The following is a 13,114-nucleotide window of genomic DNA, read 5'->3' on the forward strand; positions in this document are numbered from 1 at the left end:
CACTTTGTAGACCAGGCTGGCCTCGAACTCAGAAATCCGCCTGCCTCTGCCTCCCGAGTGCTGGGATTAAAGGCGTGCGCCACCACGCCCGGCTCCCAACTTGCTTCTTGTTCATGATGTTTGTGCAGGAATAGAAACCCTGACTAAGACAGGGACCAAGGGAGAAAGGAGAATTGCCATGCCAGGAAAGGACTAAGATTCAGGCTTGAGAGCTGCAGAAGACAAAGAGCATACTAATCATGTAAGAGCCAGTGATAAGCGGCCCCAGCTCTCCCCCGCCCCCTAACTGGGTCTAGGGTAACAAAGACAGAATATAGGTTTTAGTAAGTAATAACTCAGGAGTATTGGAGGGGAGGCATTAGCAACGTGGAAGTTTGGGAGTGGTCCAACCATTGAGCCATTTAAGGCATATTAAAATAGAAGGTTCTCCTCTCTCTCTCTCTCTCTCTCTCTCTCTCTCTCTCTCTCTGTGTGTGTGTGTGTGTGTGTGTGTGTGTGTTTCATTTGAGAATCCAGAACATTGGGGCACGCTGCCACCACCACCATCACCGGGATGATTTAGAGAAGTGTTAATTACCAACAGCAGCAAGAGGAACCTTAAATGGTCAATAAACACTGAACCCTGTAACTTGTGTCTTCATCAGGTATGTGCCACCTGCTGTTGACAAAATGTGAATCAGGCAAGTGTCAGTCAGTCTCTGCCAGAAACCCTCAGCTTCCTGCTATTGGGCTTTTAGTACTGGTTTTGCTCTTGCTGAAGGAAAAACCTCAAGAGGTCTTACATGTCCATCAAAGATATTCTTAGAACACAGTGGTTTTGGCACAGAGGATGCTGATCCTAGAAAGTGCTTTGTTAACAATGTATGGAAGGAAAACTTTCAAATTAATTTCTGATGCACAGTTGCTTCTGAGAGGTTGTGTAATTTTCATGGGGTTAGAGGACACTTTGTTTGGGTAAAAGATTCAGTTGTCATTTTTAAAAAGCAGCATTAAAAGACGTTCAGTTTCACTTGTAATCTAGGAAACATAAAACCCAACTGTGGAAAAATTAAGGCTCATAATACAGAATATAGTATTTAAGCAAATCATAACCCACGGTTTCTGGCAAGAGTAAACTTTTAGAAAGCAATTTGATAAACTAAGCGAAATTGTGTGTCTTAGACTAGGCACTCGCTTTCAAGCATAAGCCTAAGAAAACAGAGCCAAGAGAAATAAAATGAATGTTTGTTACAGAGCCCTTCACTACAGAAAGGGGGAAAAATTAAATTCCCCTTAATATGGGGATACTTTAAGCAAGAAAACATTTATACAATGAGTATATGCCACTGTTTGATGTATGTGTGTAACGAATCAAGTGAAACTTTAAAGTTGCTGCTGTCCTTAAAAAGGCTAGTTGCAAACACATAATTAGTATATTTTATTACTTAAATAAAATTATTTGTCCTGCCAGGGATGAATTCAGGCCTTCAGATGTTCTAGGCTTGATACCAAACCAAACCTCCAGCCCTAACAAATAAAGACTTGACGACAAGGACTGGAGAGATGACTCAGCAATTAAGAGAACATACTGCATTGTCAAACAGAAGTTTGATTCACAGAAATCAAGTCAGGCTGCTAACAACCATATGTAACTCCAGTTCCAGGAGATCCAACACCATGGGCTCTGGACTCACATGCACAAGCACCCTCCCTCTCCCTCTTTCTCACACATGCACATAATAATACATACATACATACAACTAAAAATAAAAATAGAGCCACATGGTGGGCCTGGAGAGATGACTCAGCAGATAAGAGCACTGGCTGCTCTTTCAGAGGTCCTGAGTTCAATTCCCAGCAACCACATGGTGGTTCACAACCATTTTTAATAGGATCTGATGCCTTCTTCTGGTGCGTCTGAAAACAGCAACCGTGTACTAATATACATAAAATAAATAAAATCTTTTTAAAAATAAAAATAAAATCTTAAAACAAACACACACAAACACACACAGCACACAGTACACACACACACACACACACCACTACTACACTGGCAGGTGACACACACACACATCTGCAAACCTGACTTGAAAATAGAAAACATTAACTATCATGAATAGGTAAGAGATGCACAGACAGAGTATGAGCTCGTGAGAAACAGCTAGAATAATGTCAAAGTCACACATACCCAGTATGTGCATGAGAAGCTATAGCTTAATGTTTGCTTTCTTTTAATTTATCTTATTTTTATTTAGTGTGCGTGTGCATGTGTGTGTGTGTGCCACATCGGTGCTGGCCACGAGAGGAAGCCATTCTCCTGGAGCTGCAATGACAGGTGGTAGGAGCCACCCCATGTGGCTCCTGGGAATGGAACTCGGGTCTTCTGGAAGATCAGCAAGAGCTCTTAACCACTGAACCCCATTACTCCCGACTCTGATGATATGTTTCCTTAAACAAAGATATATGAAACAAATGTGGAAACATGCTAATGTTCTTATAGCTGTAGGATAAAAATAGACCTGTTTTATTATTTTTAAAAAATTTGGGTTTTTTTCCCGAACAGTTCCCAACTAAGAAATAAAAAGCTGATAATTATTCTGGTTGTTGGTACCTGAGAACAAGGTGGATAGAAGAGTACTTAAGGGGCTCTAACTTACAGTGCATTTATATAATTCAACTGATTGTCATTATGTTGAGCCAAGCCAAGCTCACTTAGTATGACACATGAGACACTGTAAGCACATTTCTGCAAACTTACTTGCTCAACCTCTCTGTTAAGGGCATCAACTTTTTCCTTTAATCTGTTGCCCTCTGCTTCAGCAGTGATAAGTTCCAGTTTGAGGGTGTTGTTTTCTGCCTCTGTCTGGCGGGCCTTATTTTCCCAGTTTTCAGCATCTTCGTTGGCTTTTCGGAGTTGTTCCATTATTTGCCGGTTCTCAGATTCCTAAAAAGCAAATCTTGTGTATTACTTTAAAACTTTAAAAGTATTTAACATAAAGTGCATATGGAACACTGCTATCTAGGCCACTGGGAAATCACTGGTACATAACCTTGAAGAAATCCTACTAACTCCTTAGCCTAGAAAGATGGTCAACCTGTAAGGAACATAAAGAAGAATGCCCCAGCCTGTGGCCATCAGTTCCCCACTCAGCAGATTACTCTTTTTTATTTATTTTTTTAATTAGGTATTTTCTTCACTTACATTTCAAATGCTATCCCAAAAGTCCCCCAGACCCCTACCCACTCCTCTACCCACCCACTCCCACTTCTTGGCCCTGGCATTCCCCCGTACTGAGGCATATAAAGTTTGTAAGACCAAGGGGCCTCTCTTCCCAATAATGGCTGACTAGGCCATCTTCTGCTACATATGCAGCCAGAGACACAAGCTCCGGGCGGGTACTGGTTAGTTCATATTGTTGTTCCACCTGTCGGGTTGCAGACCCCTTTAGCTCCTTGGGTACTTTCTCTAGAGGACCTGGACAAACACATGCTGTGTTTCTTCTTAGGGAATCTTTTCCTCCATGACTGTTTACTGACCCCTGCTGGCCTCAGCTGCCAACCTTCTCACTACCACTCTCTTGCTCCCAACCATCTGATGTACTGGCCACAGAATTTCTATATGACCCTTTCACATCTTAAGTGTCAATATCTGATAAGATTTATTTATATTATTTTTAACTGCTCTCTGTGTGTATGTGTGTGTGTGTGTGTTTACATTGAGAGCTGGTGCCCTTGGAGACCAGAGATTTTGGGTTTCCAGGAGCTGACTTTAGTTCTGAACACTGAACTTGGGTCCTCTGGAAGAGTGCTCTTTAACACTAAGCCATGTCTGCTGTCTCTGAGCCATAATTTTCTTGGTCACAGACTTTAATTTTTTTGAACTTTTTACTATTTTGTCAGAAATTGCTCAAAAGTATTGTTCAAAAATACCAAATGTATGCTAATAATATACACTCATGTATAAGTTGTTCATCTAATACAGAGCCAGGTTATCTTTGGCAATGCTAGGGATTGAATCTAGAACCATGCACATACTAGGCAAGTACTTTTACCACTGAGCTGTATCTACCACCTGCAGGAATCAGATGTTTTGTTTATTTGGTTGGTTGGTTGGTTTTTTGAGACAGGGTTTCTCTGTGTATCCCTGGCTGTCCTGGAACTCACTTTGTAGACCAGGCTGGCCTCGAACTCAGAAATCCACCTGCCTCTGCCTCCCAAGTGCTGAGATTAAAGGGGTGTGCCACCACGCCCAGCTGGAATCAGATTATTTTTAATCTTCAACGTGACCCCATAAATAAATTAGTTTAAGTAGGACCTGCTTTCTACAGGGAAAATCAGTTCCATAAATAATATACCATGCTGAATAACCATTGCTATCTTATCTTAGGGACTGGCGAGATGGCTCATACTGCTCCTGTAAAAACCCGAGTTTGTTTCCCAGCAACCATGTTGGACAACTTACAACTTTCTGAACCTTCGGTTTGAGGGGCATCTAGCCTCTGCAGGCATCCACACTCACACGCAGATAGACACACACATTCACATAGAATACACATGCATAGAAAGAAAGAAAGAAAGAAAGAAAGAAAGAAAGAAAGAAAGAAAGAAAGAAAGAAAGAAAGAAAGAAAGAAAGAAAGAAAGCCTGCCTCAGTACTGTGGTCTGCCTAGCCTGCTCTTTAAATGTCAGTTATTATCTCACTAATGTCAGGAATGCTCTCCTTCCTGGAAACAGTAAATTTCTCTATCAGAAATCCTGAGCTAATAAAATAATCAAAGGACAACAAATGAATACGCCACCCGTTCTAATCAAATGTATGTTCCCCTGGACTCCGCAGTTCCAAAGCTCCTGAAGGTGACAGGTACAATCTAGGAGTCCTAAGAATGGCTTACCTCACCAAGCCCTTGAAAATGTTGTTTATGTACAGTATGAACAAATGTTCAAAATATGTTTGTATGCAGATATTAAATGATATGTTAAATCACATACACAGATTATGGAAGTAAAGTTCCCATAGACACCTTGAGTCTCATGTAGGTAACACCACACCTATGATACTGATCTATTACACTATTTTAGACCTTTTTCCGAAGTACATCTCTGTGTACTTAATACACTGCACTAAGTGCAGCTCTATATTCAGACAAACTGTATTATTACAGAGCTGATACATACATCCACATTCAGAAATCTCTGAAGTCACACATACATACACACACACACACACACACACACACACACACACACACACACACACCCTAGATCAAATAGTGGCTAAAGAGATGTGCAAATGACTGTAGCCTACTGGTTCTTAGAAATAGATGTTCTAAAATTAGTGTGATCCATTCTGCCCTGTCAAACAATCAGGAAAAGTCACTTTAGTCAGTATATAACAGAAAACTCAGTATTTTGTGCCCATTGTTCTTTGATTAGAGAGAATCTACTTACCTAGGATGTTTACTCTAAATTTAGCAAACTGAAAGAAAACATGTTCTAGTGTCATCTTCTAGGACACTGGTGATTCTAAATGTAAATGGTTAATCTGCACAGTCAAAACTGTAATATATGATTATATGAAGACTTGGTTTACCAATCTGGTGAGTGTAACAGATCATTAAATTAGGTCTTACCAACACTTGTATCATGAGCAAAGGAAAACCTGTATCTGTGTACCTCAGACTTCAATATGTTCTTCAACTTGTTAACCTCCAAATTCGTGTCCTGGACCTTCTGCTTTATGTCACTGAGTTCGTTATGAGTATCATTCAGTTTTTTGGACAGTGCCTATCAAAAAAAAGATAGCTAGATTTGACTATAATAAATAAGCATTCCTATATGTGAAAACATCTAAATTGTAAATATTCGAATCAGATGATTATATAAAATTAATATAACAATGATATCAAAATCTATGTAAAACTGGTTTTTAAAAATCCCAAAATAAAACAGGCAATGGGCCCAGACAGACAAGTCATGATGAGGGAGCATAAGTTGATAACACTAAATCAAACTTTACTAGTAACCAAAACTATGCCTATTGAGACAACAGGATAGTCTTTTGGCTGCCACGTTAATGAAGAATTAGTTTCTCTTGTGGTACGGAGTGGGAATGTCCACGTAATGCTTACTGTAAACAAGACTGTTCATAGGGCACCTATGAGCCATTCTCATAGGGATGCTCTGAGCATTTCCAGATGCTCCTAAAACAAGAAAGACATTATCTATGTCTGAAATATAAAACATTCTATTCACAATGTTTAAATTGCAATTGCTATGAAATCAGTAAAATACACATGGAACAGTAACTGGATGGTAAAGACATCAAGAGATTTTTTTTTCCTTTCCTTCAAAAAAAGTTCTATAATGAACTTATATTTCTGTTAGAAGGTGTAGTATTAAGGATAAAACTTTCTAAGGTTTCCATTTTCCAAAATGTCTACGATGTTCTTTCTTAGCCTTTGGTTTACATAGCGATCTGACTCATATGGCCTAAGAGAAGAAGAAAACTACCCTGAACACATGCAAACTCTTAGGATGCTAGTTTTCTTCTGGTGACAATCAAGAGCATGCGGTTTAAGGAGGCAGAGAAATTTCTATCGTGGTAAGCTGGTAAGTGGTACCCTGGGCACTGTAGTAAATGCTTCACTTACCATCCATTTTACAGATTATGCCACTCTTGGAATTTAAATGCATGGTAATACAGCCTAGCAATGAGAGTCAGCCCCGTGTGAATCTTAGATAACTGGCTCTATTGCCTCCTCACACAGAAAAGGCATCAGGATTTTACTCTACCTACATTTTAAAAGTGTACATAAAAGCAGTGTGGTGGCTTAAATGAGAGTGGCCCAACAGGCTCACATGATTGAACGTTTGGGAATGCTTAGGAGCTGTGGCCTTGTTGGAGTGTTGTAGCCTTGGATGAGGTGTGTCAGTGGGGTGAGTTTTTAGGTTTCCAGTGCCCAGGCCAGGCCAGATCTCTTTTTTCTCTGCCTGCTACCTGTGGGTGAGGATGTAAGCTCTTAGCTACTGCTCCAGGAGCACGCCTGCCTGCCTGCCTGCCTGTCTACCTGTCTACCTGCCACTACACTCTGCAATGATGATCATGAAGTAATCCTCTGAAACTATCAGCAAGGCCCCAGTTAAATAACTGTTTTTATATGTTGCCTTGGCCATGATATATCATCACAACAATAGAACATTAACTAATAGAATTAAAATGTTGAATTGAATGAAATAGACAGAAATACATGTTGAATGTCAATAGTAGCTGTTAACTCAAGTATCCTAAAATGACCTCCAAGTGATCTATAGCCAAGGATAACCCTGCACTTCTGGTCCTCTGGCTTCTATCTCCTGAGGGCTGGGACTAAGGTCCCCCAGTACCACACCTGGTTTTGTATGGTTGTGGGTGTCAAACCCGGGGTTCATGCCTAACAAGCACATTCTAACTGCGATAAGTCACCAGCTTCTTTCAGTTTCTATTTTTCAAGAAACAGAATGTTTTAATGTTCAAATTTTATATAGTTTTGTTAGAACTGAAGACTATCAGCTTGAAATATATTGGGTTACAGACTAAAATTTAGAATTTACCTAAAAAATATCATAGTGCTAAAAAGGTCCAAAAATGTCCCATATTCCACACATATTAAAACACAGTATTAGTACATGGTCCATCATAATATGCTCCTGCTTTAAAACTTTTCATAGCTCTAACCCTTGTTTGCTTATTCAAATACCCTCTGATACCGAAGCTTCTCTAAGGTTTAAAACAGATCCACTCTATTACATTCCCTTTCCTTAGTACCTAATACTTTATGCCAGAGATATCTAAAAATTATATGGCAATCTGTTATGAAAGTAAAAAACAAGAGTGTGGAGGGTTGCAGTGTCTGAGATTTTCTACAAAATTAAAAGAGGGCTCTGCTCAGAAGAAATCATTTTTTTCTTTGAGAAAAAGATTCTGGGAACAGGAAGTATACCTGGTTTTCTTGTTTGACTTTGGCAAACTGTTCTTGAAGATTGTCATTCTCATGAGCCAAGATATCTCTCTCCCTGGCAATCTGACCCAGCTCATCATTTGTCTCGTCCAACTGCCGGCGCATCCTGGAAATATCTTGTTCGCACATAATGAGGGCTTCAGTAGACTGTCTATTCCACAAATCAAACAGTACATAAGAGGAGATAGTTTACTGAAATAGAATAACACATTCTCACAGGACAGAAGATGGACAGTCAGAATGAAAACTAACTGAAGAGGTTTAAGACGTTCATATTTAAAGAAGCTAACAGTACAAAGACACTTCCATCTCTGGCAGTTGCATGCTTCAGTGTGGAAGGTCTAAATAGACACAAGCCAGTGAGTGGGCCACTGCATCTCAAACTTCCAACACGTATAGCAAGTTCACCACAGCCATTAAGGATGACTCTCCCCTCCCGAGTCCTCGTACTCTGTGCCTTTAAAAGTTGGTTTTCAGAGCCCAGTTCTTCTCCTTCTAGCCCTACTTTTCAGAGTGATCCCTGTCATGTCCACAACTCCAGAAAGAGTTTTAATTCTTAACTCAACAGGGATTTAAAATATAGGAGACTCCTGTGTCTGAGAGTGGCTCCAGAGAGAACCAAGTGATGGGGGAGGACCCACTCTCAAAGTGGGCAACACCTTCCAGCTGGCTTTCCAAGGGGAAGCAGTGTCACGTGAAGGGCAGTCAGTGCAGCACACTACCTGTCTCCCTCCTGAGTGTGCACTCACGCCTGCTGTCTCGCTCCTCTGCTACCACACTTGTTTCTTTGGCCCTCCTACTAACACAATCTGAGCATCACTGGCTCGACAGGGAGCTCCAGACCTCCAGTGCCACACAGCAGAGGCATCCGGGTTCTTGCGGTGAGTAGCTACCAAGTTCTATGCCCTTCTGGACCACCACTGCTGGAATACCTAGCTCCTAGCATAGGAGGAATTCCTTTTTACCCTACATATATACATTCTATTGGTTGTGCTCCTCTAGTGGGAAACACCTTCTAATAAAGGGTTGGGGGCTAGGAGTAGGGTAAAGAAACAGAACTTAGCATAAATTTTTAAATGAGTTTGGTGAGCCTAATGCTGGCTATCAGGGAAAGATCAATACTTTGTCCTATTGCAAAAGATGCTTATTCTGGATATGGACTTATTTTTCCCCCTGCATATAATGCTTACAAAATACCTTGTCCTCTGTCATGGCATTCCATGCAGCAACTCTTCTCACCAGAGAACTCATCTCACAGTCAAAGAAACCTGACAGGGGGCAGTGGGCTTAGGCCCATGAAATCCACTGGTCTTACCTTGCTCCCAACCATCCTGAAGCAGCTGATACAATAGTGGAATGACTTTTCCTTTTCCTTTTCCTTTTTCTTTCTTTTTCTCCTCCTCCTCCCTCCTCCTCCTCCTCCTTCTTCTTCTTCGTTTGTTTGTTTGTTTGTTTTGTTTTGTTTTGTTTTGTTTTGTTTTGTTTTGTTTTGTTTTCTGAGACAGGGTTTCTCTGTGTAGCCCTGGCTGTCCTGAAACTCACAAACTCACTCTGTAGACCAGGCTGGCCTCGGACTCAGAAACCTGTCTGCCACAGCCTCTCAAGTGCTGAGATTAAAGGCGTGCGCCACCACTGCCTGGCTGGAATGACCTTTTAAAGATTGAGTTAAAGCACCTAGTATGTGTCAATAGCCCAGAGGCTGGAGCAGTGTTTTCCAGAAGGTTGTATATGTTCTGAATCAATGTCCAACATACAGTACTATTTCCCTCTAGCCAGGACTCGTGGGCCAAGAGTTGAGAAGTAGAAATGAAAATGGTACCACTCTCCATCATCCTGAGTGGCCCACTAGAATGTTTACTTCCTATTCCCACAACATTATTCTCTGGTTCCCTACAGGCTTTGGTTCTAGAGATGGGAGGGTATTTCAATCAGGAGGTATAAGAACCATTGTACTGATCTGTAAGCTAAGGCGTCCTCCTAGCCACTTTGGGTTATTGTGTCAGCACGCTAAAAAAGGAATTAACATATTAGGATTGATTCAGACTACCAGGGGCAGATTGACTAGTACCCCACAATGAAGGAAAATAACAACATGTCTGAAATGCAGATCTTTTAGGGCATCTCTTAGTGTTATAATGCCCTTTGATTAAGGTCAATGGGAAAGAAACTATAAATCAACCTATGTAGGATAAATAAAACCCTAGATCCTTCAGGAGTGAAGGTGTGGGTCAGGCCCCTATATAAAGAACCCAGATTTACTGAGGCAGTTTTTGAAGGCAGGGGAGATGGAGAATGTACATTATCAGTTACAGCCATATGACTAATTATAGAAACCAGAATTTTAATTATCACATGCTTCCTGTTTGTGTGTGTATGTGTGCATGTATACATGTACACACATACTTATTAAGCAGATCTCTGTGATTTTCTTTCCTGTATTAAAGCTTTAGCATGTAATACATTAATTTAGTTGCTTTAGCATGTAATACATTAATTTAGTTGCTTTCAGAACTTATGTGCTATCATATCTATATTCTCCAACTTAATTCATGAATTATCAAAAAAGTAACCATTCCTCAAGGGACTTTGCCATTTTTATGGAGGAAGAATTAGTGCATTTTCAGTTGGACATGGGATAGGTATGTCATATCACTTAGACTTATGACCTTGTTACAGTCTTCATTTACAAAATTGAGAAAGACATTAGATGTAATTGTGTGTCAACTTGGTAAAGAGGTAGAGCTGTGACGAGTGGTCTTATCAACTTGATGACACTTGAAGACCCTAGGAAACACAAGTCTAGGCATGTCTGTGATGTTGTTTGTGGAGAAGCGTATCATACTGGGGAAGGCCCACCCTCAAAGTGGACAGCACCCTTTAAATGGCTCTTCCAGGAAAAAGCAGGTTGTCAGCTCTGGCCCTTCTTTCTGAATGTATGCAGCTATAGCTGTTCCTGCTGTCAAGACTCCAACTTCTTCAGTCCTCCAATGTAGACAGAACATAAGCAGTTCTCCAAGGAGCTCTAGGCCCCCAACACTGGTTTCAGGCTGCTGAGGTATCTAGCTTTATGGACTGGGCAGCTACGGAGCTGAGCCTTCAGTATGCAGACAACTATTGATAGGATACTCAGCCTCTATTAGATTCTGTTCCTCCAGTGCCTGGCATAGTTCTCAGCTCCATAGAACCCACAGAATCATTGTCTCCATGGTTAGCTCCATGATAACACTGCAGATTCATGCTTCCTGGACACTTCTACAACAAGTTCTCAGAGACTCTTTAAACTCATCTTTCTCTGAACACACAGCCTGTCATGCGCAGTGGGGGATTCAGAAGCCTGACATTTCCCTAAAGTCTCTCACCATAAACAATTAATTCCTTCTATTGTTCCTATCTCTTCTAAAGCCCGATTTAATACCAATTCTTCCTGGATAGTTCAATAAAAAATTATTTTAAAACTTTAAAATCTCTAATAGTCTTTACCCCCCAAAGGATGAAAATCAAGCTCATCTGTGTAGTATACAGGTCTCTTTGCAAGTGTGGCTTCTCCTTTTGTCACTTCTTTTTATCCAAAGATTTAATTTCCCGTGTGCGCGTGCTCTGCCTGTATGTGTGTATATGTACTGCATGCATGCCTGTTGCAGAGCGGACGTGTGTGGGATTATCTGGGCCACCATCCTCTGCAAGAGCAGAACATGCTCCTACAACTGAGCCATCTCTCCAGTCCCCTTCACTTCACTTCCCTTATACTGGAGGGAACTGTGAATCTTTGCCTCTATGTCTGTTTTGGAAGCCCTTCCTTCCCCCTTATGTCACCTGGGACACACCACCCTCTCCTTTACTCTCTGAGACAACCTAAGCCTCTGTTGACCATCAGACTTACTACCTGATACATAACACAGCCTCCTGACTTTCAGTCTCTTTGTATTATATATAAATCATATTGTGACTCCAGTAAGCACTACAATAGTTTTGAATGATTTACCTTGATGCCTGTTCCATCTCAGCAATGATATTCTTCATGCCTGAAATGGTTTTTTCCTTAAAATTAATAAAAATATTAAGTTAAAATTATTTAAAACTTATTTCTATCAAAGCTGAATGAATAAAAAGAACCCTCCCCCATGATTTTCATTGTCTGTAAACATTTATATCACATTCTTTTCTACACTTTAAAGCCTATAATCAATGTATATACTTGTACTGGGTAAAGTTAATATATCCATTAAAGGAAAGCATACACTGAAGTGTATTGATATAAAATCATATAACTAATAGTGTGTTAAATGATTTGTGTAATCATCCAGCTAGGTAAGACCCCCATAACTACCATGGTTTAGCATGAAATATTCCATACTAAATAGTATTAATTTACTTCTATATGTTTCTTATAAAACTTGATGTCACATCACTTAGACTTATGACCTTGTTACAGTCTTCATTTACAAAATTAAGAAAGACATTAGATGTAATTGTGTGTCAACTTGGTAAGAGGTAGAGTTGTGACAGGTGGTCTTATCAACTTGATGACACTTGAAGACCCTAGGAAACACAAGTCTAGGAATGTCTGTGATGTAATTGTAATTGTAATTACATGTAATAAATAGGTAATTAAATTTGTTTCTTCTTAATTATTTATTTTATTTTTGAGAATATAATATAATATTGCCATTTCCCCTTACCTATCCTCCCTCCAAACTCTCCCATGGCTCTTGCAAATCCATGGACTCCTTTTTTATTCATTGTTGTCATGTACACGTATGTATATGTATATACACATATATTCCTAAACACATAAATACTAACTGCTCAGTCTATATGGTATGTGTATGTAAGTTTTCAGGGCTGCTGCCGGGCGTGGTGGCGCACGCCTTTAATCCCAGCACTCGAGAGGCAGAGGCAGGCAGATTTCTGAGTTCGAGGCCAGCCTGGTCTACAAAGTGAGTTCCAGGACAGCCAGGACTATACAGAAAAACCCTGTCTCGAAAAAACCCAAAAAAAAAAAAAAAAAAAAAAAGTTTTCAGGGCTGACATTTGGTATTAGATAACCAATTAGTGTGATCTTCCCTAACCTCAATTCTACACATAGAACCATAGGCAATTATCTCTTAGAAAAAAAGCAACTGGGTTCATTATTTA

General features: G+C 40.2%; 1 protein-coding gene across 3 annotated transcripts in view; it reads right to left on the bottom strand.

Moving 5' to 3' along the window:
• Tsga10 (testis specific 10) overlaps positions 1 to 13,114 on the bottom strand; it is a 98,794-nt gene that overhangs the window by 32,024 nt on the left and 53,656 nt on the right. For all 3 annotated transcript variants that reach the window (XM_021170040.2, XM_021170082.1, XM_029481930.1), the window contains exons 12-15: positions 11,961 to 12,016; positions 7,961 to 8,129; positions 5,655 to 5,765; positions 2,741 to 2,926 (exon numbers count right to left, since the gene is read on the bottom strand). In XM_021170040.2, coding sequence (XP_021025699.1) covers positions 2,741 to 2,926; positions 5,655 to 5,765; positions 7,961 to 8,129; positions 11,961 to 12,016 — 522 coding nt within the window. The remainder of the gene's footprint in view (positions 1 to 2,740; positions 2,927 to 5,654; positions 5,766 to 7,960; positions 8,130 to 11,960; positions 12,017 to 13,114) is intronic.

Source organism: Mus caroli, chromosome 1, assembly GCF_900094665.2.
Source record: "Mus caroli chromosome 1, CAROLI_EIJ_v1.1, whole genome shotgun sequence".
Lineage (NCBI taxonomy): Eukaryota > Metazoa > Chordata > Mammalia > Rodentia > Muridae > Mus > Mus caroli.